Source organism: Panthera uncia, chromosome E1, assembly GCF_023721935.1.
Source record: "Panthera uncia isolate 11264 chromosome E1, Puncia_PCG_1.0, whole genome shotgun sequence".
In the NCBI taxonomy this organism is placed as follows: domain Eukaryota; kingdom Metazoa; phylum Chordata; class Mammalia; order Carnivora; family Felidae; genus Panthera; species Panthera uncia.
Window position 1 is genome coordinate 5,371,093 of NC_064814.1, and position 24,949 is coordinate 5,396,041.

The 24,949-nt window shown below is 57.3% G+C and overlaps 3 protein-coding genes across 5 annotated transcripts; all 3 read left to right on the forward strand.

The window, feature by feature from the left end:
• The first annotated feature begins 459 nt into the window (after positions 1–459).
• On the forward strand, positions 460–5,497 carry MRPL38 (mitochondrial ribosomal protein L38). Its single transcript, XM_049635691.1, has 9 exons — positions 460–586; positions 693–872; positions 2,220–2,354; positions 2,439–2,647; positions 3,176–3,248; positions 3,393–3,438; positions 4,410–4,568; positions 4,808–4,944; positions 5,142–5,497. Exons 1-9 carry the CDS (start codon positions 520–522, stop codon positions 5,276–5,278), a joined length of 1,143 nt encoding a protein of 380 aa, XP_049491648.1. The 5' UTR covers positions 460–519; the 3' UTR covers positions 5,279–5,497.
• A 1,514-nt stretch (positions 5,498–7,011) lies between these two features.
• TRIM65 (tripartite motif containing 65) lies at positions 7,012–11,317 on the forward strand. 3 transcript variants are annotated; one of them, XM_049635702.1, is made up of 6 exons: positions 7,012–7,474; positions 8,726–8,821; positions 9,072–9,305; positions 9,426–9,597; positions 9,733–9,798; positions 10,333–11,317. In XM_049635702.1, exons 1-6 carry the CDS (start codon positions 7,031–7,033, stop codon positions 10,905–10,907), a joined length of 1,587 nt encoding a protein of 528 aa, XP_049491659.1. In that variant the 5' UTR covers positions 7,012–7,030; the 3' UTR covers positions 10,908–11,317. The 3 variants fall into 3 exon arrangements, with proteins under 3 accessions (XP_049491659.1, XP_049491657.1, XP_049491658.1); XM_049635700.1 differs by having other exon boundaries at positions 9,426–9,798; XM_049635701.1 differs by having other exon boundaries at positions 9,129–9,305; positions 9,426–9,798.
• A 6,553-nt stretch (positions 11,318–17,870) lies between these two features.
• Positions 17,871–22,732, forward strand: TRIM47 (tripartite motif containing 47). Its single transcript, XM_049635703.1, has 6 exons — positions 17,871–18,909; positions 19,996–20,091; positions 20,377–20,607; positions 20,779–20,947; positions 21,419–21,493; positions 21,748–22,732. Exons 1-6 carry the CDS (start codon positions 18,223–18,225, stop codon positions 22,386–22,388), a joined length of 1,899 nt encoding a protein of 632 aa, XP_049491660.1. The 5' UTR covers positions 17,871–18,222; the 3' UTR covers positions 22,389–22,732.
• The last annotated feature ends 2,217 nt before the right edge of the window (positions 22,733–24,949 follow it).

Below are 24,949 nucleotides of genomic sequence, written 5' to 3' on the forward strand. Positions count from 1 at the left end.
AAATGCTGGTGGAAAGTGACAATGAGAGAAGATACTATCTGCTTGCGGTCGATACATGTGGGAATCCGTGCTAGGCCTTTCAAACAGTTAATTTACAAGCGACCCCATTCTTAGTGGGTTCTAGGGCACCCACATGCATGTTTCTCAAAAGTAAGAACGAGTGGAGAAATCCCAGCCGCCTGATCTACGACCGGCAAGCCGCAAACCTCAGGGCCTGGAGACCCTGGGTGTCCGCATTCGCAGAGGGGCAAGCTATGGGCCTGCCGCCCCCTGGTGGCCGGCCGCGGGCAGGGGCCCGGACCGCGCGCAGCTCCGCCCCGCCGGCCACCCGGCACTTCCGGAGTCAGGGCGCAGGGAGCCCGCCGCCACCTCCGCACCGGAGGAGGGAGCTCTTGCCTCCGGGAAGGAGGAGTCTGGGGCCCGGGTGGGGGCGTGGCTTCCAGGACGCGAGCCCAGGGGCGGGGCCTCCGCTGTGCGCTCAGGCACTGCTCGGGCCACCTCTGCCGGGTCCCAGGGAAGATGGCGGCGCCCTGGTGGCGAGCCGCGCTGTACGGAAGTCGGAGGTGGCGGAGCTTCAGCACTTCGGGTGAGGGGTCTGAGGTGGGGGGCTCTTGGAGGTCCCCGTAAAGACCAAACCGCGGAGCTCGAGGCAGCGTCCGCCCCTGGCCTCACGTCCCGCACTCTGCCCGCAGCCGCCCTGAGTCGCCGGACCGCCCCTCTGGGGCCGATGCCCAACGAGGACATCGATGTGAGCAACCTGGAGCGGCTGGAGAAGTACCGAAGCTTCGACCGTTACCGGCGCCGGGCGGAGCAGGAGGCGCGGAACCCGCACTGGTGGCGGACGTACCGGGAGTACTTCTGCGAGGAGTCAGGTGCGCGGCGGCCGGAACCAAGATGAGGACGCAAGTGCTGCTCCTTGGAGCCAGGGGAGCTTGGCTTCAAGATGTCTAGCGCTGATGGTCTGGAACACGCATATACGATGGCTTTATCTTGCGGTTCTCACCTGGTCCTTCTTTAGATGTTATATCATCTAAAGAAATGTCTCTTACAAAGGATATTAAGAGGCATCTGTAAAGTGCAGATGCAGGTCGTAGCAAAAATAGAGGCAGGAAGGGGCGCCTGGCTGGCTCAGTGGGTAGAGAGCTTGCCATTCTCGATCTCAGGGTCTAGAGTTCAAGCCTCACGTTGGCCGTAGAGTTTCCATTAAAAAGCGGGGGGGGGGGGGGGGCAGGGACGTCTCGGTTCGGTTGGTTAAGCGTCCCAACTCTTGATTTCGGCTCAGGTGACCTCATGGTTCATGGGTTCGACCCCCAGGTCGGACTCTCCTCTGGCAGCTTGGAACCTGCTTGGGATCCTCTCTTCCCCTCTCTCTGCCTCTCCCCTGCTCACACGCTCTGTCTCTATCTCAAAATAAATAGATAAACTTAAAAGAGGCAGGAAAAGGAGCAAAAAGCAGATTTTTATGGAGCCCTTCATTTTCCCCATCTCAGAGTGGCTTGCCTGAGCTTCACTTTCCTTAGTGTAAAATAAAAGTTGTGTCTGTGTCACAAAATTGCTGTATTAAAGGATGCAGTCCATTGGAATTTTTTAGAGAAATGCCATCTCTGATGAGGATTCAGTGCATCTTACTTATTGTTACCGTCTAACGTAAATGGAAAAAGGTATTGGATTGAAAGTCATTTGGGGCGGTGTTTTTCAAAGCGTGTTCTGAGACCAGCAGCATAGGCACTACTTAGGCGCTTGTTAGGAAAGGAGAAATCTCCGGCCTCACATTGACCTGCTGATTCAGAATCCGAATTTTAACAAAACTTCCCAGGTGACTTGGATGGTGTGTCCATTAAAGTGTGAGAAGTGTGCTTCTTTAAGGCTTTATCTAGCTTCAGCTCATTATCCTACCACGAACTCAGGTTCATGTCTGTGTCCAGGTGTGAACAGGCTTGAAGGTCATCCCAGCCGTAATTGGGATGATCATCCACCTGCATTTCCCATGACCCAGGCAGTGTGACCTGGTTTAGGGATCAGAAAACGCAGTCTCAAGTTGAACCCACTTTGCTTAGTACCTGGACCCTGTTCGGGCCTGTGAAGCAGACTGCACAGTATTGACTGAGTTTCGTGAATTAAAGGGTAAAGCTTGGGCGAGTTGGAAGACTAGACAGGGCTAGGCAGCTTCACTGAGACTTGCTCCCACTTTCTCCAATATATATACCTTCCCTCCCCAGATCCCAAAGACAAGATTGACATCGGGCTCCCTCCACCCAAGGTCAGCCGGACCCAACAGCTGCTGGAGCGGAAACGGGTCCTCCGGGAGCTGCGGGCCAACCCGGAGGAGGAGCGAGCCGCCCGCCTCCGCACAGGTAAGCTCCCCCCATGAGGGTAGGGGGGCCCCCCGAGTGCCCCCCCCCCCGCCCTGCATCCTAAGCAGCATCATTCCTTACCAGCTCGCATCCCACTGGAGGCGGTGCGGGCCGAGTGGGAGAGGACCTGTGGCCCCTATCACAAGCAGCGTCTGGCTGAGTACTACGGCCTCTATCGAGACCTGTTCCATGGTGCCACCTTCGTACCCCACGTCCCCCTGCACGTGGCCTATGCCGTGGGGGAGGACGACTTGATGCCTGTATACCACGGCAACGAGATTACTCCAACAGAGGTACTGCTTACTTGTGCCCCTCCCCGCACCGTGTGGACAGACAGCCCACCGCAGGACCACAGACAGCTCCTTGCTGAAAAGCACTTGCAGAGGCAGTTTTTATGGTGGTAAAGGGCACAAGCATGCCATCTATGTAGGCTGATTTGGGGTTTTGTTCTTTTCCCCCTTTTGATCCCCTGGTAAACACCACAATAATCACCAGAGAAGGAATATAAAATGAAAGAAAAAGCAGCTCTGTCTGGGCAGACTCCTGGCCCCCTGTCTTCGGAGTGCCCTCCTAGCCTCTGTCCGTTGATGTGAAGGCCGCCTGGTGGTTTGGCTAGAGAGCCGGATAGGCAACTCTGCAGGGTTCCTTCTACGAGCTTCTCTGCTGACCTGCCTCTCAAGGGACTGTCAAGGGTGTGTGAATCAGAGCGGGCTCTCCCTTCCCGCAAGCTCCCTCAGACTCCTGTCCTCCAGAAAGGTCTGTTTACCGCAGCTGGTCTATCCCCGACGGGGGCGACACCTTCCCTGTTGTCTCCCCGCCAGGCTGCCCAGGCCCCAGAGGTGACCTATGAGGCAGACAAGGGTTCCATATGGACACTGCTGCTCACCAATTTGGGTAGGTGTCTGGGGCTCACCAGGCCTCCTGCCTCCCTCGCCTCCCATGGGCCAGGGCTCGGCCGGGGGGGGGGGGGGGGGGGGGGGGGGGGGGGGGGCGGGTGTCCGTGGGGCCCCTCAGTCAGTGGGCTCTGTTTGTGTACAGATGGACACCTGCTGGAGCCGGATGCTGAATACATCCACTGGCTGGTGTAAGTACCTGGGCGGGGATGGGTCAGAGGCATGTGAGAGAGCCCTGGATCCTGGAAAGAGCTGCCCCTGAATTTCAGTCTTGGCTCCCCCGAGGAGTAACTGTGGACCTTTGGATTAACCTCCCACCGCAGGTGGCAGCCCCTCCCCTCTGCTCTCTGATGCCACCAAGAGCCCTGTGATCCACTCACTGGCTGAAGACAGGTCCAGAAGAAAAAGCAGGCATTAGGCCTCAGCTGTTGCCAACAGGCCTCTTGGTCTCCCTGAACTCATTTCCTCCTGTGTAAAACCAGGGTGATGCCACCCCATGCTTTAGCCGCCCTGAGGGGTTCTATGACAATCAGATGCGAAAAGGACAGTGAGAGACCCCTGGCAGCTGGGGCTGCCCGAGCTGGGCTGCCTTTTGTTTTCTCAGTGGCCTTTGGCTCTGGAGCCAGGGGGGCAGAGGTCAGGCAGTTGACCCCGGCTTTGGGACTGATGGGTAATTGGGACCAGTACCCGGGAGGCTGGTTTCTACCATTTTTAGTTAACTGCAGTTACCAACGTGTACAGCAGGACCCTCCAGGGAGTTATATCTAGGGGAGGTATAGTAGCCATTGTGGTGCCAGAGCGGGCTCACACTGCCTGACAAACCTCAGAGCCTTCGGGAAACACAGGGGCAGCCCAAAGATAGTGTGGCTGTCCAGCCCAAAAGGCCGTGGTGGCCCCCCCGGCTCCCCATGGCCCATAAACAGGGCGCTAGACCTCATCCTCTTGTTGACCATCTCTAGGACTCTTGTCCTCAGCCTCTGAACCTCTACTGTTTCCAAGTGAGCGGTCCGTCCGAGGGTTCACAGAACTATGCCTCCTGCTTCACTGTTCGATGAAGGTCATGTTAGGGGGTGTCCTCCCAGGGAGTGATAGCACCTCTAGGGAGCACTCCAGCTGCCGCCTTTCTTGAGTGTCAGTTAATGGATCCTTTTCCTCCCACCAGAACCAACATCCCAGGCGACAGGGTGGCTGAAGGACAGGAGACGTGTCCCTACCTGCCCCCCTTCCCTGCCCGAGGCTCCGGCTTCCACCGTTTTGCTTTCCTGCTCTTCAAGCAGGACAAGCCAATTGACTTCTCTGGGGACACCCGGCCCTCACCCTGGTAATCTACACGTCCGGCCCCTCTCCCGGCCCCATTCCCTCTCGACACCCAGGCCTCAGGCCACCTTCCCAGGAATGGTCTGCCCTGCTCAGTTCTCCTGTCTCTTACACTTGAGACGGGCAGAAGGGTAGTTGTGCAGACCATAAGGGGCTTCTCAGGATTGCCTGTGGGGCTGGAGGTGGGGTGTGGGGCTCTGATGCCTCATTCTCTGCTTTTAAATGCTCCCCATCTTCTTATAGCTATCAGCTTGCCCAAAGGACCTTCCACACTTTTGATTTCTACAAGAAACACCAGGAAGCCATGACACCAGCTGGCCTGGCCTTTTTCCAGTGCCGCTGGGATGATTCCGTCACCCACATCTTCCACCGGCTTCTGGGTAAGGCCAGAGTAGGCTGGGGGGGGGGGGGGGGGGGGGCGGTGGCCTGAGCTCACAGACCTCTCCTGACCTGCCAGGGAGAAGTGCCTGTCAGGAGGGCCACCTTGGGTGGGCTGGCTGGGCAGTCCCAGGTTAGCAGACAAGGGGAAGGGGCTCAGGCTTGCCTCAGTCCACACCCACACTCCCTCTTCCCGCAGACATGCGGGAGCCTGTGTTTGAGTTTGTGCGGCCACCCCCTTACCACCCCAAGCAGAAGCGCTTCCCCCACCGGCAGCCCCTGCGCTACCTGGACCGGTACAGGGACAGTCACGAACCCACCTACGGTATCTACTAAGTGACTAGAGTGCCACCCACCCCAGAAAGTGGACTAAGCCTCTCAGGCTCCACCAGCAGGAACAATAAAGACACAGCTCCACAGGGCCAGCTTCTGGGTCCTGCTTGAGGCAGCTCCTCTGTGGCCCTGCCAGCAGGCCCAGGGTTTGGGAGTGAAGAGATCTCTCCGACGATGGTAGCAGGGGTGGGACATGTGAATAAAGATGATTTTTTTTTTTAAGTTTATTTATTTTGAGGGGTCAGGGGCACAGAGCCCAACACTGGCGTCGAACTCAAACTGTAAGATCATGACCTAAGCTGATATCAAGAATCAGACTGTTAACCAGCTGAGCCCCCCAGGTGCCCCAAAGATGATTTTTGCCATAGCTCGTCTGAGTCTGTGTTCGGGAGCAGCCAGCGCTCCCTCCTCCAACCCCACGATGGATTTGTCATGCTTCACGAATGGAAAGAGAACCGCCTCCCACCTCAGGAGGTGGCCCCTCACCTCTCCCTCCCGAGGGTGTCGGGCCCTGAGATCGAGTGGCCAGTGACAGGTACAGAAGGCAGGCAGTGGGGCTTGGTTGCTCCCACAGGCCTCTTGAAAGAGCTTTGCCAGCCCCAAGCATTGTCCCCTTGCCGTTGAATTCACAGTACAGGGGCAGACCCTGGCATCGGCTACTCTGGCACACCCCTGCTTGGGGCCCAGAAAGCCCCTGCAGCCTCACTGGCTGGTTACAGTATTATTTCTCCTAAGTAGCCAGTCAGGAGGACACCAGTGCACCTCTTCCGGGAAGAGGAGCTTCACGTGTTACACAAGACCTAATGCTTGCTGCATTGCCGTGAGCGGGCATCCTGCCTCACAACTAAGCCAGGTTGGTTAGAGAAACCAGAAGTAATCCTCCTCCAGCACACGGCCTCAGGGCAGGTGGGTTAGAGCCAGGACCCCTCTCCTGTGCTCAGCTGCAGGGGGACCTCTATAAAAAGGGAGCTCTTCTTCCAGAAGAGCTTGCATCTGCAAACAAGGAATTCCCCAGCAGGGGACCCACACGGGAGAGAGGATTCCAAGGCCAGCTGAAGGTTGCTTTGGGTTTCCACTAAAAGGGGGTATGAAAAAACACTGTGCATTGGTCTGTGTTGGTGACCAGAAATTTCCACCTCGCTGTTTACTTTAAAAGAACCAAAATTTGGCGTGGCCTAGAGAAAGGAGATACCCCAATCTGGCAAACGCCTGAAACTCCGCCCAAGGAAAAGGGCAGCAGAGCACCTCCCATCAGGAGAGAGCCTGTGTGCCCAGTGCTCTTACTGCCAGGCACAACCCCGCGCAGCCTCATTTAATCGCCAAAGCTGCTGGGAAGTAGCCGCTGTTCAGGTTTTCAGATGGGCCCGTAAGGGGTTCCGTGGTGACCCTCAGGCAGGAGGAGCGTCCGAGGCCCAACGGGGTTCCCAAAAGTTCTTGTCTCTGTAGGTGGGGGCCGCTCCCCCAACCCCCCCCCCCCCACACACACACACAGGAGCTGCTTAACGAGGGCTTGGAGCAACGGGATGGAGTTCCTAGGGTGGAACCACCGGGAGCCGGAGCCCAACTCCCACCTGGGGTGACTCGGAGCCTCGACAGAAGGGAGGAGGCCGGTGCGGCGACGGCCGAGGCGCGGCTGGCGCGGGAGGCGACGGTCGCGGCGCGTCCCGGCTCCTCCCCGCCGCACCCACGCCCTGCGCTGCCCGCCCCCTCGCCGAGGCCCCACCCCTGCCGGCTCTACGAGGCGCCGCCGCCGCCATGGACGCCCAGAAGCTGGAGGACAAGCTGACCTGCGCCATCTGCCTGGAGCTCTACCTGGAGCCGGTGACGCTGCCCTGCGGCCACAACTTCTGCGGGGACTGCATCCGGGACTGGTGGGGCTGCCGCGACAAGGCGTGCCCCGAGTGCCGGGAGCACTTCCCCGACGGCGCCGAGCTGCGCCGCAATGTGGCCCTCACCGGCGTGCTCGAGTTGATGCGCGCCGGGCCTGCCCCGGCTCCCGATCCCGACCCCGCTCCGGCCCTCGGCCCCGACCCCGCCCCGGCCCCCGGCTCCGGGCCGGGCGCGCGCTGTCCCCGGCACGGGCAGCCCCTCGAGTTCTTGTGTCGCACGGAGGGTCGCTGCGAGTGCAGCGCATGCACTGTGAACGAGTGTCGCCTCCACGAGCGGGCGCTGCTGGACACTGAGCGTCGGGAACGCGAGGTGACACCGGAGTGCCCTGCCCTGTCTTCAGGCGCCTAGGCTGGGGCGGACAGCTTAAGCAGGAGGCGGCTTTGGGATGTTTGTGGTCCCGGATAGAAGGAGAAAACAGGTGCTTGAAATAGAGATTTCGGAGCTGGTGACAGGCTCAGGGTGAGGCCCCAGGACTGAGTGGCTGACACGGAGTGAAGAAAGTGGTGAGGACGCCAGGGGTCCAAGCGCTGCAGTGTTGGAGGATAAACCCTGTGGCTGCTGAAGTCACAGAGAATAGAATGCTCCTGCTGAGGCTCTGAGCTCGGAAGTTTGCAGTGAAGGCCAGCAGATGACAACAAGGAGGGAGTGGCAGGGGGTACCACCAGGTGGCACACACATGCCTAAGGGGCCGTGTTTTGCTAGAGGGAAGTGATGCGGGGTGTGAGAAGGACAGATGCCCGTCCCTGGGGGAGACTCAGGTGGAACCAGAAGAGCCCCCCCCCCCTTTCTGCATGCAGCATATGATGGAACGCTGGAGGCCAAGGGGCCTGGACAAAGACACAGGCATCGGGCTTAGGAAGATCTGATGGCTTTGGCCAAATTATCAATTTCTCTGTCCCATTTCCTCATCTTTGAAGTGGGGATCATGATGGTTCCTGCCTCATAAAGTGTGGCCAAGAGAAGGAGAAGCAAGACAGGCTCTTGAGCAAGGGCAGGGAATGGTGCTTTGTCCCGTTTCCATGAAAGCACGATGTTCTACCCTCAAGGGTACCAGAGGAGTCGCAAATAGGGGTGCCCTCTTCCCCTCATGCCCAGAGCTGGGGCTGAGGACTGGCCAGTGTTTGGGGGAACCTGCCTCGTGCATGCACTACACCACCCACTTCCCAATTAGCTTTGGTGCTTTGAGCCGAAGCCAGAAGTACCGTTCCCACCATTTATCGCCTGGGGGTAGTGCGGGGTGGGTTTACAGCCCAGAGACAGTGGGTGCTCTGCCCCAGGTTGCTCAGCTTGCAAGAGGGACTGGAGGTCAGGTGTAAAGCCAAAGGCCTCTGCTCTGCCTGTGTACCTCCCTGTTCCAGGTCGGGAACGGGCTTTGTCCAGATCTCCCTGGGACACTAACCCAGTTCACCCGGGGTGCTGAGACCGAGGCTGGTGCTCTGTGTGCTGGCCCACTGGTCTGCCTTGCTGGGGGTGGCACTGGGAGGGGACGCCCCGCATCTACAGACGTTTGTTGACTAACTGGCTTCTTCTTGTCACTTGTTCCCACCGTGGGCACCACAGGCCCAGCTGAGAGCCATGCTGGAGGTCACCCAGCAGCAGGCCACCGAGGCTGAGAGCCAGCTAAAGGAACTGCAGGAGCAAAGCAGCCAGATCCAGGTACGAGGCCCGTCTGTTCTACCTCACTACCTCCTCATGCCGTGCCCTTCAGGCAGCCACCAGTGGATCCCTGGGACACTGGGTAGCAGGTGCGAGCTACCTTGGAAGTGCCTCCTGGCAGCAGGGAGGGAGGGGCTGAGCGGGGGTGGGGGGGAGAACGGTTCCAGGGGCCCTGGCTCCCCACACCACCCCGCAGTCCAGGGGGCAGCCTTGGCCCCAGCCACCCTAGGCGACTCCTTTGCCCACTCAGAGCTCGGCCTGCACCCTGGCCTCCGTGGTCTCCAGCAAATTCAGCTGCCTGCTGCAGGCCCTGGAGATGCGGCGGACCTTGGCACTGACGGACATCGAGGTGGCCAAGACACAGGCACTAACACGGGCCCAGGATGAAGAACGGCGACTGCGGGGCCACCTGGAAGCCCTGGCTCACTACGACCGCAGGGTCCGGGACCTCCTGGAGCAGTCGGATGACCAGACCTTCCTCCAGGTACCGGGTCCCGGGGCGACAGGTGCACCTCGTGCACAGGTCGCTGGCTGACCCTGCACAGGTCGACCAGCGACCCTGCACCTCGTGCACAGGCTTACTGCAACTGTCCCTGGGGCTCAGGAATCACAGCTCCTGGCACCCCCAGGCCCTCTTGGGCCCCTGGCTCCTCTGCAGTGGGACGAAGAGCAGCAGCTGGCTGGCGTGGAGTCACTGAGCCGGCTGTATGGTCTCCTCCTGGATGAGGGGAGCCACCCCAGGGCACCGGCTGAGGCTGCTGATTTGGGCCCCGTGGGTAAGGCTGACCCCAGATCTCTCTCTACCCCTCCGGGCCCAGCTGGCCCTCCCACAGCGGGTGGGAGTGGGGTCAGGACCCTGCCCCCCATGAGCTCTCCCCCCGTCACTGCCCTAACACTTCTTTGCCTCCTAGAGGCCCCAGGTCCGCTGGCACCAGTCCCAAGCCCGGTTTGCCCACTGAGGAGGAAACTCTGGCAGAGTAAGGAGACCGGCACGGGTGTGTGTGCATAGGCGTGTGTGCGTTGTGCAACCGTGTGTACACCACGTGAGTACACGTGAGCGTGTGTGCACGTCTGTGTGAGTACGTGGAGGGGGCACGTGCTGTGACTGCCCTGTCCAGGGTGTCTGTTCCCTGCCCTTCCTTGGGTCTGTGCCCACCACACACACCTGTCGTAGGATGTAACCTTCTTACATGTGGAGTCAGTACACGGATACGGAGATTTCTGGGCATGCAAACCTGGGATCAGTTATGATTCTTCCACTTGTTACCAAGTTAGGTTACTTCCGGGAGCCTCAGTTTCCTCATCTTTGAAATGAGGTGGATAGAAGTTTCCACCCAGGGCTGTGGCGAGGACGAACTCCCGCGCTGGTGCCCAGTGCCTGCTCCGCTGGCTGTGTGCCTGGCAGACGCTTGGTGTGCGTGGGGGAAGCTTCAGTTGCCATTTCTCCCTCCGGGGACAGAATGGCAGACAGACACCTACCCGCTCACCTCCCACCCATCTGTCCCTGACAGATTATCGCAACCTGACCTTCGACCCAGACAGCGCCAATTGCCACCTCTACCTGTCTCAGCAGGGCCAGCAGGTAAAGCACCGTCACAAGCCCCGGGACCTGGCCGGGCCACGCAGCTTCCAGCTCTGGCAGGTGCAATGTGCCCAGAGCTTCCGGAACGGTCGACACTACTGGGAGGTGCGCACGTCTAATCACTCAGTGACGCTGGGCGTCGCCTATCCAGAACTTTCACGGCACAAGCAAGGGCCCCACACAGACAACATTGGACGTGGGCCTAGCTCCTGGGGGCTCTGTGTTCAGGAGGACAGGGCCCAGGCCTGGCACAACGGGGAGGCCCGGCGCCTCCCAGGGGTGTCCGGGCAGCTCCTGGGCATGGATTTGGACCTGGCCTCTGGCCGCCTCACCTTCTACAGCCTGGAGCCCAAGGCCCAGCCCCTACATACCTTCCACGCCATTTTCACCCAGCCCCTCTACCCCGTCTTCTGGCTCCTGGAGGGTAGGACTTTGACCCTGTGCCATCGGCCTGAGGCCAAGCTCCCTCCGGGACTCCAGGAAGAGGCCGCGGGGCCCAGCTGAGGTGCTGCCTGGGCCTCAGAGGCTAGTGTGGCGCCCATGGGCCCCTGTTCCTGCTGGAGAGTGTGTGCGGTCCGGACCTCGCCGCACAGGAGGCACAACAACACACTTCGCTGCAGCTCACCTCCATTGAATGTGATGTGGACCAAAGGGACGGGGCCTGGTGGGGGGGGGGGGGGGGCAAAGCACAACCAATTCCTGGAGAAAACCTAGAGAAAAGCAATTTTTACCTCCTTCTCTCTCTTTTCATAACATTTTGGCATATCTTAGTCTCTTTTGTATATCCTTGTGATTACATTTTGTAAACAATTGGGGTGGGGTGTTTTTTTGCCTTTTTACTCAGCACAAGCATTTTTCACGGTATTAAAATTTTTCCCTGAATGATTACCATATAAACAGTCTTTGTAATTTTTCTATTTTATTTTATTTTTTAATGTTTGTTTATTTATTTATTTATTAGCATTGATTTATTTTTGAGACAGAGAGAGACAGAGCATGAACGGGGGGAGGGTCAGAGAGAGAGAGAGAGAGACACAGAATCTGAAACAGGCTCCAGGCTCTGAGCTGTCAGCACAGAGCCCGACGCGGGGCTTGAACTCATGGACCTCGAGATCATGACCTGAGCCGAAGTCGGACGCTTAACTGCCTGAGCCACCCAGGCGCCCCTAATGTTTATTTATTTTTGAGACAGAGACAGAGCATGAACGGGGGAGGGTCAGAGAGAGAGGGAGACACAGAATCCGAAGCAGCCTCCAGTCTCCGAGCTGTCAGCACAGAGCCCAACGCGGGGCTCGAGCCTGTGATCTGCAAGATCACGACCTGAGCCGAAGTCGGACGCTCAACCGACGGAGCCACCCAGGTGCCCCCCCACTTCTCTTATAAAAGACCTATATTGGCATGGTTTCGGCTTTCTTCAGTTACCTGAAAACAGGTACTAAGGTAGGTTTTTCATACAGCAAAGTGGCAGAGCCTCAAATTCGCGAAAGCCGGGGGTAGTCTGCCGCGTGCCGTTTCTGCTCGTGAACGATTTCGTGAGAATGCTCTGCTTTTGGGTAGCCCCGGGGAACCTGTATGGGACACTCATGTTGTTTTATTTGGGGCTGTAAAAATTTGGCCACGGTGAATATTTTTGAGCAGGAAGCTTTGGCCACATCCATGGCTATGAATGTAGGCTAAATTCTCAGTGGAGTTCCTCAATGGAAAATAACTAGCACTGGAAGATTTTCTTTTTATACAGAAGGCCAAAATGTATCAACCTGGAGTCAGGCCGACTATTCCCTCCTCGCCCCCGCCATCTGGGCGCAGCCTCAGCCGCCGTCATCCCTACGCGGGGTGTGGGGATTAAGCGCACTGATACGTATAGGCAACAGAACAGTGCTGGCTCCCTTTGCTTTTGTTTTCCCTACTCAGAAGATGCTTCCCTGAGGATCCCTGGACATTTATTTGTTTGTGTTTCTGGAAGTAGGGTTGCTGGGACCTAAGGCAACTGTCATTTTATTACTTAAAACATTCTGCTTCTTGATCTGGGTGGTGGTTACAAGGATGTTTGCTTTATCACTTCTTATGCTGTACATATATGTTTCATATGCTCATGCGTAAATATTTCACAATGAAAATTTTTTAAGGATAACACATGCCAAAACACATACTCCAAAAAAATACAAAATATTTCTGTATTTGTAAAAATTAGATCTCCCTCCTACGTTGTAACCTGATGCCAGCTGCTGCGAGGGTTGCACACTCCATCCTGCAGCTGCTTCCCCAGCCTGTGGCTCTCTGTTCAAGGGCAGGGCCAGGCTTCTGATTGGTACAACCTGGGCAAGGGGCTTCTAGTAAGACTCCTACGTTGGGGGCTTGCGAAACATGAGGAGGGCGCTTTCGCACTGGGCAGCCTGATAGGAATGACACCAGGCAGTCACCTTGCTGTACAGCGGGGTTGACAGATGCTAAGACACCCAGCAGAAGAGGAAGCAGGATTGGGCTGGCCAAGTGGCTGGCATCACCGGCTGCCGCCCCACCCCCCGTCCCCCTACCTTGTACAGATTGTAACCATCCTCCCCCCACCCCCACAACCAAAAGCCCCAGCACGTGTGTCCGATGGGCTGTGTCCACACTCTGAGAAGGTGAGAGAAAGGAAGAACGGCCCCCTTCCGTTTCTGTGGGGGAAGTGTTTGGGGTCTTTATTCTATGATACTACTTTTTATCAGGTTGTTAGCTCTTTCCATGTTGTTCCTTGGGAGTGTTCTTTATTGTGACTTAACCTTTATTTACATACAATGAGATGCCGCTGCCATTTTTGAAGACTGTGCTTCCCTAGGAGGTGTGGGGCAAGCATTTACGAATCTGTTGGAAAGCTGCTTCCAATGGAGTTCCCTTGGTCCATGTGATTCTGGCGGAAGTCTGTCTCCTCTCCAGGAAAAATGCATTGGGAGAGAGGGAAAAGAGCACGGACTTTGGGGTGTAACATTTGTAAAGGGGACACGTTTGATTAGCCTGTGGGTTTTTCCAGCATATGTGCCCCACGCCTCCAGTTTCTGGGCTTCTGTGAGGCAGAATCAGGAGGATGGGCACATAAGCAGAAAGGGGCAGGGCAGGGGGACAGGAGAGATTTTTAAAAGACCAGGGCCTTCGGTGCCAGGAGAGTTGAGGGAGTCAGATTGGAGGCTGCTCATCCCCAGGCAGGAAGGGATGGGAGGGAGCAGCATGGTGACTGTAGCATGGGAGGGAGTAGCATGGTAACATGGGATTGGCAGCTAGAAGACAATGGAGCCAGGCTTTCTGAGGGCAAAGGATTTCCCATTCTAGAATTCCATACCCAGCCAAACTGTCAGTGTGAAAGCTTGAGCAAAGACCTTTGCAGGCACGTTCGCATCTATTCTCAGGAAGCCCCCAGGACGTGTACTTTCCAAAAATAAAGAGGTAAATCAATGAAGGGGATAGAATACCTGGGACCCAAGCAACAAAGAATTCAACACAAAAGAGAAATGATAAAGAATTTAAGTCTCCAGAAACTGGAGCACAAACATGCATGCAGATGTTCAAGGCCTGTGAGCATGTGCTTTAGGGATGAGGAGGCAAATGCTAAAAGTAACAGGTAAAAGTTGACACTGGTGGTCTATGGGAGCAAGAATCTGCAGCAGGTGGGACACAGAAGTCCCAGCTTTTGTTATAAGCCTCATTAAATTGCTTGTCAAATTTTCTGTCTTATTTTGAAATAAATACGAATTAAACATTTTCAAGTACATCAGAACCATTAAGTGCTACCGTGGGACATGGCACGGATCCCGTTTCAATTTCATAGATGCAAAGCCAGGCTAGGAATGACTAGCTAATTACTCCCATTTGTAATGACTGCTTTTGCTCATTTGTTGTTGTTTGTGTTTAACCTTTTTTTTTTTTTCTTCCTTCCAAGCAATACTGCAGCCCGATAAACGGGTTCATATACGAGGTTTAGGATTATTTTCAGGTTGCACTTTCTGGGTTTCAATCCTGCCTGCTCCACGGGACTGGCTATATGACCTCTGGCAAGATGTGTAACCTGTCGGAATTCCATTTCCCCTTCTTCGTGACATAGTTCTCGCAAAGGCAGAGTGAGATGCAGGTGTGAACATGCTCCTGCAGACCTCAGAAGTGCCAGTTACCTTTTCCCCTTAAGAGCCAATTCATTTCAAAAAGAATGAACACGTGGGGCAAACTTAAAGCTTCAATAATGGAAATGAACTATTCAAACACCACCATCTTGACAAATCACATCTCTACGCCTTCCTAGGGAAGCAGATCTTCCTGAACAAGCTCGGGGGTGGGAAGCAGAACGTTAGCTGGGACTTGTCCATAAACACTCCCAGCGGCACCCCTCACTCCTCCAGAACCAGGCGGGTCTGTGGACTCGGCAAGCCCAGGCAGCCCGGCCGCCAAGCCCTGGAGCAGGGTGGCGCGGATGCCTGAGCCTCCAAACTGTTCCTGGGTCTTGGCAAACAAGCGGCAGTCATGATCAAGTAGTGATCCGTGTGGAAACCAACGTATGGAACTCATTACCCGCCTTCCTGCCAAACTGGGCACACCCAGGCCGGTTCCCTCTGCTACTCCTCTTCTGGAAGATCTCTTCCCACCCTAGTTGTTGCACGGCCGAGTCCTAGCAACCCATGAAAGCCCAGCTCAGATGCCACTTCCTCCACACGGGCCTCTGTGAGCTCCGCCTTCCTGTGAGTCCCCCAGGATCGCACGCACCCCTCATTTAACATTTCATAGATCTTAGTTGTCTTCTCTCCTTCCAGGAAAGATGTAAGGAGGCTCCGCATAGCATCTTTCTAAACTAGACATTCATAAACTGGGGGGTCTTGGTGAGAAAATTCTCTGTATTTTCACCATTCTCTAAACTGAAATTTGGCATTTCTTTCTATTACAAATGGAGAGAACAGACCATAGCGGAATTAACAGTATCTGTGACTTGCCACCAATAGAAACAGCAGATATTTTCGTAGCACATTATGTGGTGGCAGAGAACCTGAAATATCACTTCTGTTCATCACTATTTGAAATATATATATTAATTGTTAGGCCTCCATCGGATGTTGTCATTTATTGTGTTAAACACATATACAACTTTAACAAGGGTTTGGGGTTTTTTTTTAGTTTATTTTTTTATTTTGAGAGAGAGACAGCATGAGCAGGGGTGGGGCAGAGAGAGAGAGAGAGAGAGAGAGAGAGAGAATCCCAAGCAGGCTCCACACTGTCAGCACTGAGTTCAACGCGGGGCTCAAACTCACAAAACTGTGAGATCATGACTTGAGCCAAAATCAAGAGTCGTTCGCTTAGCCAACTGAGCCACCCAGGTGCCCCACAAATTAACTTTCTTATTGTACATATACTTCAGTGTAATTGATTTCCATGAACTCCTATACATTTTTAAAAGCATTACTTTGGAGGGGCGCCTGGGTGGTTCAGTCAGTTAAGCATCTGACACCTGCTCGGGTCATGATCTCACAGTTCGTGGGTTCGAGCCCCACATCGGGCTCTGTGCTAAGAGCTCAGAGCCTGGAGCCTGCTTCAGATTCTGTGTCTTCCTCTCTCTCTGCTCCTCCCCCACTCATGCTGTGTCTGTCTCTCACAAAAATGAATAAACATTTAAAAAAAATTTTTTAAGCATTAGTTTGGAAAGGGCTACACCAGGCTTTGAGAGGGGCCCTGGCATGATGAGAAAGGTTAAGCCCCACTTCTGAATGGAATGCCCCTCACCCCTTTATTCCTTCCACTTTGGACTCTTGCCAACAGGGAGCCTGGTGGGGGAGTAGGAAGAATTGTCTCAATTATTATATATATATATATATATATGTTTGTTTTTTTTTTTTTTTTTTGAGAGAGAGAGAGAGAGAGAGGGCACAAGTCGAGGGAGAGAGGCAGAGGGAGAGAGAGAATCCCAAGCAGGCACCATACTGTCAGCACAGAGCCTGGCCCAGAGCTCGATCCCACAACTGTGAGATCATGACCTGAGCTGAAATCAAGAGTCACATGCTTAACCAACTGAGCCACAGGCACCCCTCAATTATTTTTAATGAACTTTAAATTTTAGGATAGTTGTAAGTTTACTAAAAAGTTGCAAAGGTTGAACTCAGAGTTCCCAAATACCTCACTCCCAATTTCCCCTTTTATTGACATCTTACATGACTATGGTGCATTTGTCATAATTAAGAGCCAATATTGATACATTTTATTAACTATATTCCATAATTTATTCAAATCTCTTTAAGTTTTCCCTAATGTCCTTTTTGTCTCTCAGGAGTGCATCCAGAATACACATAATATTTACTCATCACATCTCCTTAGGCTCCTCATGGCTAGGACAGTTTCTCAGACTTCGACCTCTCCCCATTTTTTGTTTGTTTTTGCCCTTTTTTGATGATCTTGAAGGTTTCGAGGAGTATTGGTTAGGTATTCTGTAGACTGTCCCTCCACTGGGATTTGTGTGATGTTTTAATCACGATCGGACTGGGTTATGGGTTTTGGGGAGAAAGACCATATCATCAAGGGTATTTACTATCAATATGACTTATCACCGTTGGTGGTGACCTTGATCACCTAACGAGGTCACGCTCGCCAGGCTTCACTACCGTAAAGTGACTCTTTTGCTCCCTTCGGAAAAAAGTCACTATGCCCAGCCCACACTTGAGTGGGAAGCTACACTCCATGTTCAAGTATCTACAAAATTTATTTAGGATTCTGAATGGGAAATCTGTCTATGCTCCCTCATTTATTTACCCAGTCATTTATTTATATCAGTATGAACTCATGGATGTTTATTTTATACTTTGGGTTATAAGCCAGCGCTACTTTAATTTGTTGCCGTTTTATTTAAAACACCATGATGGGGGCGCCTGGGTGGCTCAGTCGGTTGAGTGGCTGACTTCAGCTCAGGTCATGATCTCTCGGTCTGTGAGTTCGAGCCCCGCGTCGGGCTCTGTGCTGACAGCTCAGAGCCTGCTCTGTGCTGACCGCTCAGAGCCCGGAGCCTGTTTCCGATTCTGTGTCTCCCTCTCTCTCTGCCCCTCCCCCGTTCATGCTCTGTCTCTCTCTGTCTCAAAAATAAATAAACATTAAAAAAAAAATTTTTTTTTAAAAACACCATGATGAAGTGCACGGCTGGATGAGTCTCAAATGTCCCGACACCCTTAATCCCAAGCACACCAAATTGCCCGCGGGGGGGTCCCCTGGAGCGGAACTGGATTCCCGCAGACAAGCGACTTGGAGGGTCACCTCGACTTCCCCTTTCAGGTTTAGAAAAGCCCAAGTTCCCCACGAGGGGTAAATAGAGTCGCTAAGGGGCAAATACACGCACACATCAGCAGTTCATTTTCTCTGTAGTCAGCAGCTCAGAAATTTTGCTAACAAGTGCCTCGGACAAGGTCTGGAGCGGGAAGGGGCTGGCTGGTCCGGTGGGAACACCAGACCCCTCTGGAGCCAGGGGGCCTGGCCCTGGGGGGAGTTGAGGGGTAACGGAGGAGTGAACTCCTTCCCCGCTTCCTTCCAGGGTGCCCCCCTCGCATTCTCTGCCCGCCGCCGCCCTCCCTTCCGACCAGGAGGGGCGATCGCCCAGGAGCCCCGCGGGGTCACACGGGGCCGAAGACCGCCCGCGCAGTCTAGGCCAGGGCCCTGTGTCCGGGGACCCGCGGGCGGGTCTGCGGCGTTGGGGGGCGGTCCGAGCCCGGGACGGGAGGGGGCTGGACCCTTGGCCTGGGTCCCAGGGGGCGGCGCCGCAGCGCGGACCGGCCGGGTCCCTCCCCGGCGGGAGCAGAACAGGCGGTGCCCGGGCGGCCGCGGAGCTATGGACGGCAGCGGGCCCTTCAGCTGCCCCATCTGCCTGGAGCCGCTCCGGGAGCCGGTGACGCTGCCCTGCGGCCACAACTTCTGCCTCGCCTGCCTGGGCGCGCTCTGGCCGCACCGCGGCGCGGGTGGCGCCGGCGGGCCCGGAGGCGCGGCCCGCTGCCCGCTGTGCCAGGAGCCCTTCCCCGACGGCCTGCAGCTCCGCAAGAACCACACGCTGTCCGAGCTGCTGCAGCTCCGCCAGGGCTCGGGCTCCGCGCCCGGGCCCGGCTCCGGCCCGGCCCCGGCCTCGGCCCCGGCCCCGGAGCCCGCGTCGCCCAGCGCCCCGCCCAGCGCCCCGGAGCCTTCGGCTCCCTGCGCGCCCGAGCCCTGGCCCGGTGGCGAAGAGCCGGTGCGCTGCGACGCGTGCCCCGAGGGCGCCGCCCTGCCTGCCGCGCTCTCCTGCCTCTCCTGCCTCGCCTCCTTCTGCCCGGCGCACTTGGGCCCGCACGAGCGCAGCCCCGCGCTGCGCGGACACCGCCTAGTGCCGCCGCTGCGCCGGCTGGAGGAGAGCCTGTGCCCGCGCCACCTGCGGCCGCTCGAGCGCTACTGCCGTGCGGAGCGCATGTGCCTGTGCGAGGCCTGCGCCGCCCAGGAGCACCAGGGCCACGAGCTCGTGCCGCTGGAGCAGGAGCGCGCGCTCCAGGAGGTGGGCACGGGCACCGGGGGCGCGCCGGGGCGGGTGAGGGCCGCGCGAGCCCGCCGCGGGCCCTGGATCCCACCCCCCACCCACCCCTTTTCCCGGTAGGGTCTTAATGTCCTCCTCTAACCTGAGGCTCTTTGCTGTCTTTTTCCAGTACTGACACGGTCATCCGTCCAGTCGCTGTGGAACGTTCTGCTAGAGAAGGGAATGGGGGTTGTGGGGGCCCAGTGTGAACGCGAAAAGAACACGAAGGGGAAGCAGGGGGCCTGAAGCCCGGGCCTGGGCCGATGGGGATCTAAGGCCGGAGGGAGCAGAGCCAGGCCCGCGCGGTCCCGGCCGGCCGATTCTGGAAGTGCGGCTGTTGCGCCAGGCCGGGTCCTTGCCGGTCCGAGCTCAGATTTGCCCTGGGCTGAGGCACCGGGTTTAGATGGGTGTGGCAGGCGACAGGAGTGTGGCGGAGGGTGGACCGAGCACACAGACCGCTCTTGTCCAGCTGTTCCGGGGGCCCGTGGTGTGAGCATGTGCGCCGCGATGGGTCCCGCTACCTCCGCCCCCAGTTTCCTTTGGCTTCCAGCCCGGTCTTGGCGCCTCTGGCCTTGGGATTTTCCGTCTCTCCTGCCTGGAGCAGTGACTCATAAGACCCAGGGGACTTGCCCGGAATCCCCATTTTTTAGGCCTGGATTGGGGGCACAGACTCTTCGGGGATCGTGATCCCCAAGACAGCTGAATGCCCTCTCCTGCAGCACCTACCCTGCTCTCTTTCTCGGTGCCTTCCTCACTGAAACAAGTTCTCCAGTGAGTGTGAGCGACACTGAGGAGCCCGGATGGCCCTGTACTTGCCCACTGGTCAAAGAGGGGACACAAGCCAGCCAGCCTGTGCTCTCCGCGGGCATTTGGGAATGGCACCAGCTTGGGCCTGAGGCACCTCTGGCATTATTATGGGGTATCCTAGCCACTCTCAGCGCCCCCCCCCGCCCATGCACAATACCACTCCCGGGTCATCCCTCTTCTCCCCCTTGGTAAGGCCTGGTGCCCCAGTGTGGGCCTGTGGCCTCTGCCAGCCCACGTGCTAATTAAGGATGTCTCCCACAGGCCGAGCAGTCCAAAGTCCTGAGTGCTGTGGAGGACCGCATGGATGAGCTGGGCGCCTGCATTGCACAGTCCCGGCGCACGGTGGCCCTCATCAAGGTCAGCCCCCACCCTAACCCGGTCCCCATGCAGTCCTAAAGCAGGCTGCTGGCAGCGTGAGCTCGCGGCATGGGGTGGTCCTCTCCAAACAAGCCGGTGCTCGCGGACTTGCCTGGCCCCGCTGAGCATGAGCCGCTCCCCTGAGCTAGCATAGGTCCAGGGCAGCTCCGGCCAGTCCCTCTGTCCCCACTAGAGGGCAGGGTGGGAAGGTGGGGTCCGGGAAGGATGGGGCCAGGATAACGCTCTCCTCGCCCTCATCGTTGGCCTCTGTGTGGTCCTGTGCAGAGCGCCGCCGCAGCAGAGCGGGAGAGGGTGAGCCGGCTGTTCGCCGAGGCTGCAGCCATCCTGCAGGGGTTCCAGACGGAGGTGCTGGACTTCATCGAGGAGGGCGAGGCCACCATGCTGGGCCGCTCCCAGGGGGACCTGCGGCGGCAGGAGGAACAGCGCAGCAGGCTCAGCCGGGCCCGCCACAACCTCAGTCAGGTCCCTGAAGCCGACTCAGTCAGCTTCCTGCAGGTGAGCGCAGTTCTTCCGGGCCTGAGAGGGCACAGAGGGGGGTGGGGGGGGGGTCAGCAAGAAGCTGAGAGAGAGGCTTCCAGGGCTGCGCCGTCCTCCCGGCAGGGCTGTCTCATCCCGGCCAGAGGCGCTGTAGCCAGCAGGGCCTTAATAGTCATGGATTTGCCACAGGAGCTCCTGGCACTCAGGCTGGCCCTGGAGGAGGGGTGCGGCCCTGGGCCCGGCCCCCCGAGGGAGCTCAGCTTCACCAGATCATCCCAAGCCGTGCGGGCGGTGAGAGAGCTGCTAACGGCCACCTGTGCCAGCCAGTGGGAGCAGCTGCGGGGGCTGGGCACAGAAGGTGGGTGCCCCACGCCCCCCGAGTGATTCACCCTGCCCCAGCGTCCCCACCCAGGCCCCCAGGCCTGGTACCCATTCAGGAGTGGAGGACGGAAACAGTGTTGTGCCTGGTGCAGGGTGGGGACCCAACCCCTACCAGTGAGTGGGGCCACCGCGCAGTGATGACCAGTCCGCCCCTTTGGCCACACACAGCCTGGGGGGTTGAGGGGGCTTCTCCTGGCCTGCCCTCTAGTGGCTGAGGCCTGGGCAGGGAGGAGGTGGAGCAGGGGGCCCGACCCCGGGGACCTGGCTTGCTCGGGGAACACAGAGTGCCATATTTGGGGGCGTGCCTGCCCCCAGGGAGCTTGGGATGCTGGGAGGAAGGAAAGGGAGAGGGATTTCGGTCCCAGGTTCAGAGGGGGAGCACCTGGCACAGCTGCCCAGCCACAAACAGCTGGGGAGAACCCCTCCCCCACGGTCTCCTCTTCTGCAGCCGATGCTGAGTCCCAAGACCCCGATAGCACCAACCACTTGGAAAGTGAGGCTCCCAGGGACTACTTCCTCAAGTGTAAGTAGACACCTGGGCTCTCCCCTCTGCTCACACTGGGCCCTCGCGAGGCTGCTGGGCTGGGCTCTAGCACAGGAAGGCTTGGACTCTCCTCCCTCATTCTTAGGGTGAACTAGGTCAGCTCACTCTCGGTGCTCTGTAGCAGGGCTGAGTCGCGCTGGCTGCTCAGGAGGGGAGGTGCGCACCTAGGGGAGGGGCTGTCCCACCAGAGCCTGGCCCTGAGCCCTGCGTCTCTCTCCCATCCATGGGAGCAGTTGCCTACATCGTGGACCTGGACAGCGACACGGCAGACAAGTACCTGCAGCTGTTTGGAACCAAAGGTGTAAAGAGGGTGCTGTGTCCCATCAACTACCCCGAGTCACCCACTCGCTTCACCCACTGCGAGCAGGTGCTGGGTGAGGGTGCCCTGGACCGGGGCACCTACTATTGGGAGGTAGAGATCATTGAAGGCTGGGTCAGCGTGGGGGTCATGGCCGAAGACTTCTCCCCACAAGAGCCCTATGACCGGGGCCGGCTCGGCCGCAATGCCCACTCCTGCTGCCTGCAGTGGAACGGACGCAGCTTCTCCGTCTGGTTCCACGGGCTGGAGGCGCCCCTGCCCCACCCGTTCTCGCCCACCGTCGGGATCTGCCTAGAATATGCCGACCGAGCCCTGGCCTTCTATGCTGTGCGGGATGGCAAGATGAACCTTCTTCGGAGGTTGAAGGCCTCCCGGGCCCGCCGGAGCAGCTCCCTGGCCTCCTCCATTGACCCCTTCCAAAGCCGCCTGGACAGCCATTTTGCAGGGCTCTTCACTCGCAGGCTAAAGCCTGCCTTCTTCCTGGAGAGTGTGGACGCCCATCTGCAGATGGGGCCCCTGAAGAAATCCTGCATATCTGTGCTGAAGAGGAGGTGATGCAGGGGGGCATGGGGCCTCCTGCCGTGTCCCAGCTCCTGGGAAGCTTGCTTCTCTGCACCCCCATCTTGCCCCAGTGAACGCACCTTGGGGTCCCCCACATCCCCAGGCTTCTCCTTCCTGGAGGCCTCACCTTCCGTATACTTGGCCTTCCCCCCAGGCCCCTGGAAGTGCCCTCAGACCCTGTCTCCCTATGGGCCTTGTTTCTGGGACAGAAAGCCAGAGCTGGGACAGATCCAGGCTACCCCAACCCTTCTTTTTCCACGTTCCTAGGACAGTGCCTGGCACATAATAGGTGCTGAATAAACATGTGTTGAATGAATGACTCCTTTCTCTATCCTTCTCTCCACCCACCGAGAATTCCTAGGACTTTTCATCTTTCGAGAGCTGGTCTTGAATGGCAAGGGGCCAGTGTTCCTGTTGGTGGGGAGAGCCCTGGCCCAGCAGGAGGGGCAGCCGACTCCCTAGTTCTGGGCAGGGGCAGCTAGAGGTGGCTTCTTCTGAGGGGGGCCTACCCCCACAGTCATTCTGGCTGCCTGAGGGCTTTGTGGCCTGGTTCTCGCCAGCTATTTTCATCCCTTGAAGCCACAGCCCGATCCTGGCCCTGCCCGTGGTGTCTGTGCCCAGGGTTAAACACAGACAGCACACTGCCCAGAGCAGGGCACCGCTCCTGGGTGTGGGCAAGAACGTTTGAGACCTAGAGCCTCTTTCACACACACCCACCTTCTCAGTCAGGGAGGCTTGTGGCTGAGAAGGCCCCAGGGTGTGGCTGGAGGCGAGAACTTCTACCATAAAGGGGTCTCTGTCCTCCTCCGGAATCCGCCTCACCTCTCCACACCCACCCAGCCCTGTGGCCGGAACAGGGCTCCACGCTGGGGAGACCCAGACCCGAAGCCCCCGCAGACTATTTGCTTCTCTCCCAGGAAGGTGCAGTGCCCCACTGCTACCCCAGGACCTTCAGCCTGGTCCTGGATATCCATTCGAGTTCAGCTAGCTCCCAGAGAATATTTGAGTTGAGCTTGTTCCTGGAGCCAGGAGGCGTGTCTCCAGGCCAGCCCCTCCTCCCTGGGTTCTCCTTGGTCCAGGTGAACCTCCATGCCTGGAGGACAGGGGCAGACTGAGGCCTCTCCAGCGCTAGCCCAAGGTCAGACGGGACAATGGGTGAGTTATGCAGCCAGACAGCAAGGCCATACAAGTCCTGTCTGCTGCCTGCCTCCCTCAGCAGCTAAAAATAGCCCCTCCTTGGGAGCTCTGCTTCTGCCCCAGCAGCCAGGATGTTGTTTTTCCGGGTGGGGCCCCCTTGCTCCTGGTGCTTTGTGTTCTCAAACGGTTTCCTTGGCAGCCAGGGCCCCCAGCTCACCAGAATGGGGAAGGCTGCTCCTGTCACCGTCACAAACATGGACAGATGGCGGCCTGCTCCCGTCCCCTTACCAGCTGCAAGCCTCCTACCTTTCACAGAGCCCCACCCCCCACCCCGTGCTCTCAGTTCTTCCTCCCCCAGCTCGGCACTTCCCTCCCCACACACTCCCCTCGGGTACCTGACTTTGCAGGGCCCTGGCACGTCACAGAGTGTGAGCTACGCAGCGGAGGCCCCTGCACAGGACTGGTGCTGCCTGGTTGGAATTCGGGCCTGACTAGCCAAGTCCGCAGCCACAGCAGTCCCTGCCACTTGCAAAGCGATTCCCAACTTGCAGAACTCATGGAACTTTGTGCACCTTAACGCCAAATCCCAGCATCTACAGCTTTACAGCTCAGAGCAGGGGATTGGCTCACCGGACGGCACAGCTGGCAAGGGGCTGGCTCCAGGTTTCAGTGTCATCCCATCTGGAGTGTCACCTGCAACCATGCACTTCCTCCGAGACTCTGGGGTGATGCTCGCGCTGGAGGGCTGGCGCCTGCATGAGATTCTCTGAGATCTCGAGCTCCGAGGAGGTACACTGAGGCAGGGCAGGCTGGCAGAGCAGGAGGAGTAAGCCAGGGGGCCAGCCCCTCACCGTCCCTGCCAACACTTTAATCAGAGCAGATGGTACATACTTCATCCAGTTTGCTCAAAAAGGGAACCCGTTTAAAAAAAAAAAAATGTTAGATGGGTGCCTGGGTGGCTCAGTTGGTTAAGTGTCTGACTTCCACTCAGGTCATTATCTCACGGTTCGTGAGTTCAAGCCCTGCATTAGGCTCCGTGCTGACAGAGAGGAGCCTGCTTGGGATTCTTTCTCCCTCTCTCCCTCCCTCTCTCTCTCTCTCTCTCTGCTCCTTCCCTGCGTATTCTTTTTTTTTCTCTTTCTCTCAAAATAAATAAACTTAAACACAAAAGAAAGAAAAAAGTTAGAAAACCACCAATCTAGTCCAAACCTTCTACCTTTTTTTTTTTTTTTCCAGATGAAAAGTAACTGAGGCACAGAGACCGGCAGGCACTGCCCGAGGCCACCCAGTCCGGGTCACCAGCTCCATGTTCCATGGTTTAGGTATGTCCTGTGCTTAGAAATGTGTAAACACACACACACACACACACACACACACACACACACCTCACACACGCACACACACACACACACACACAC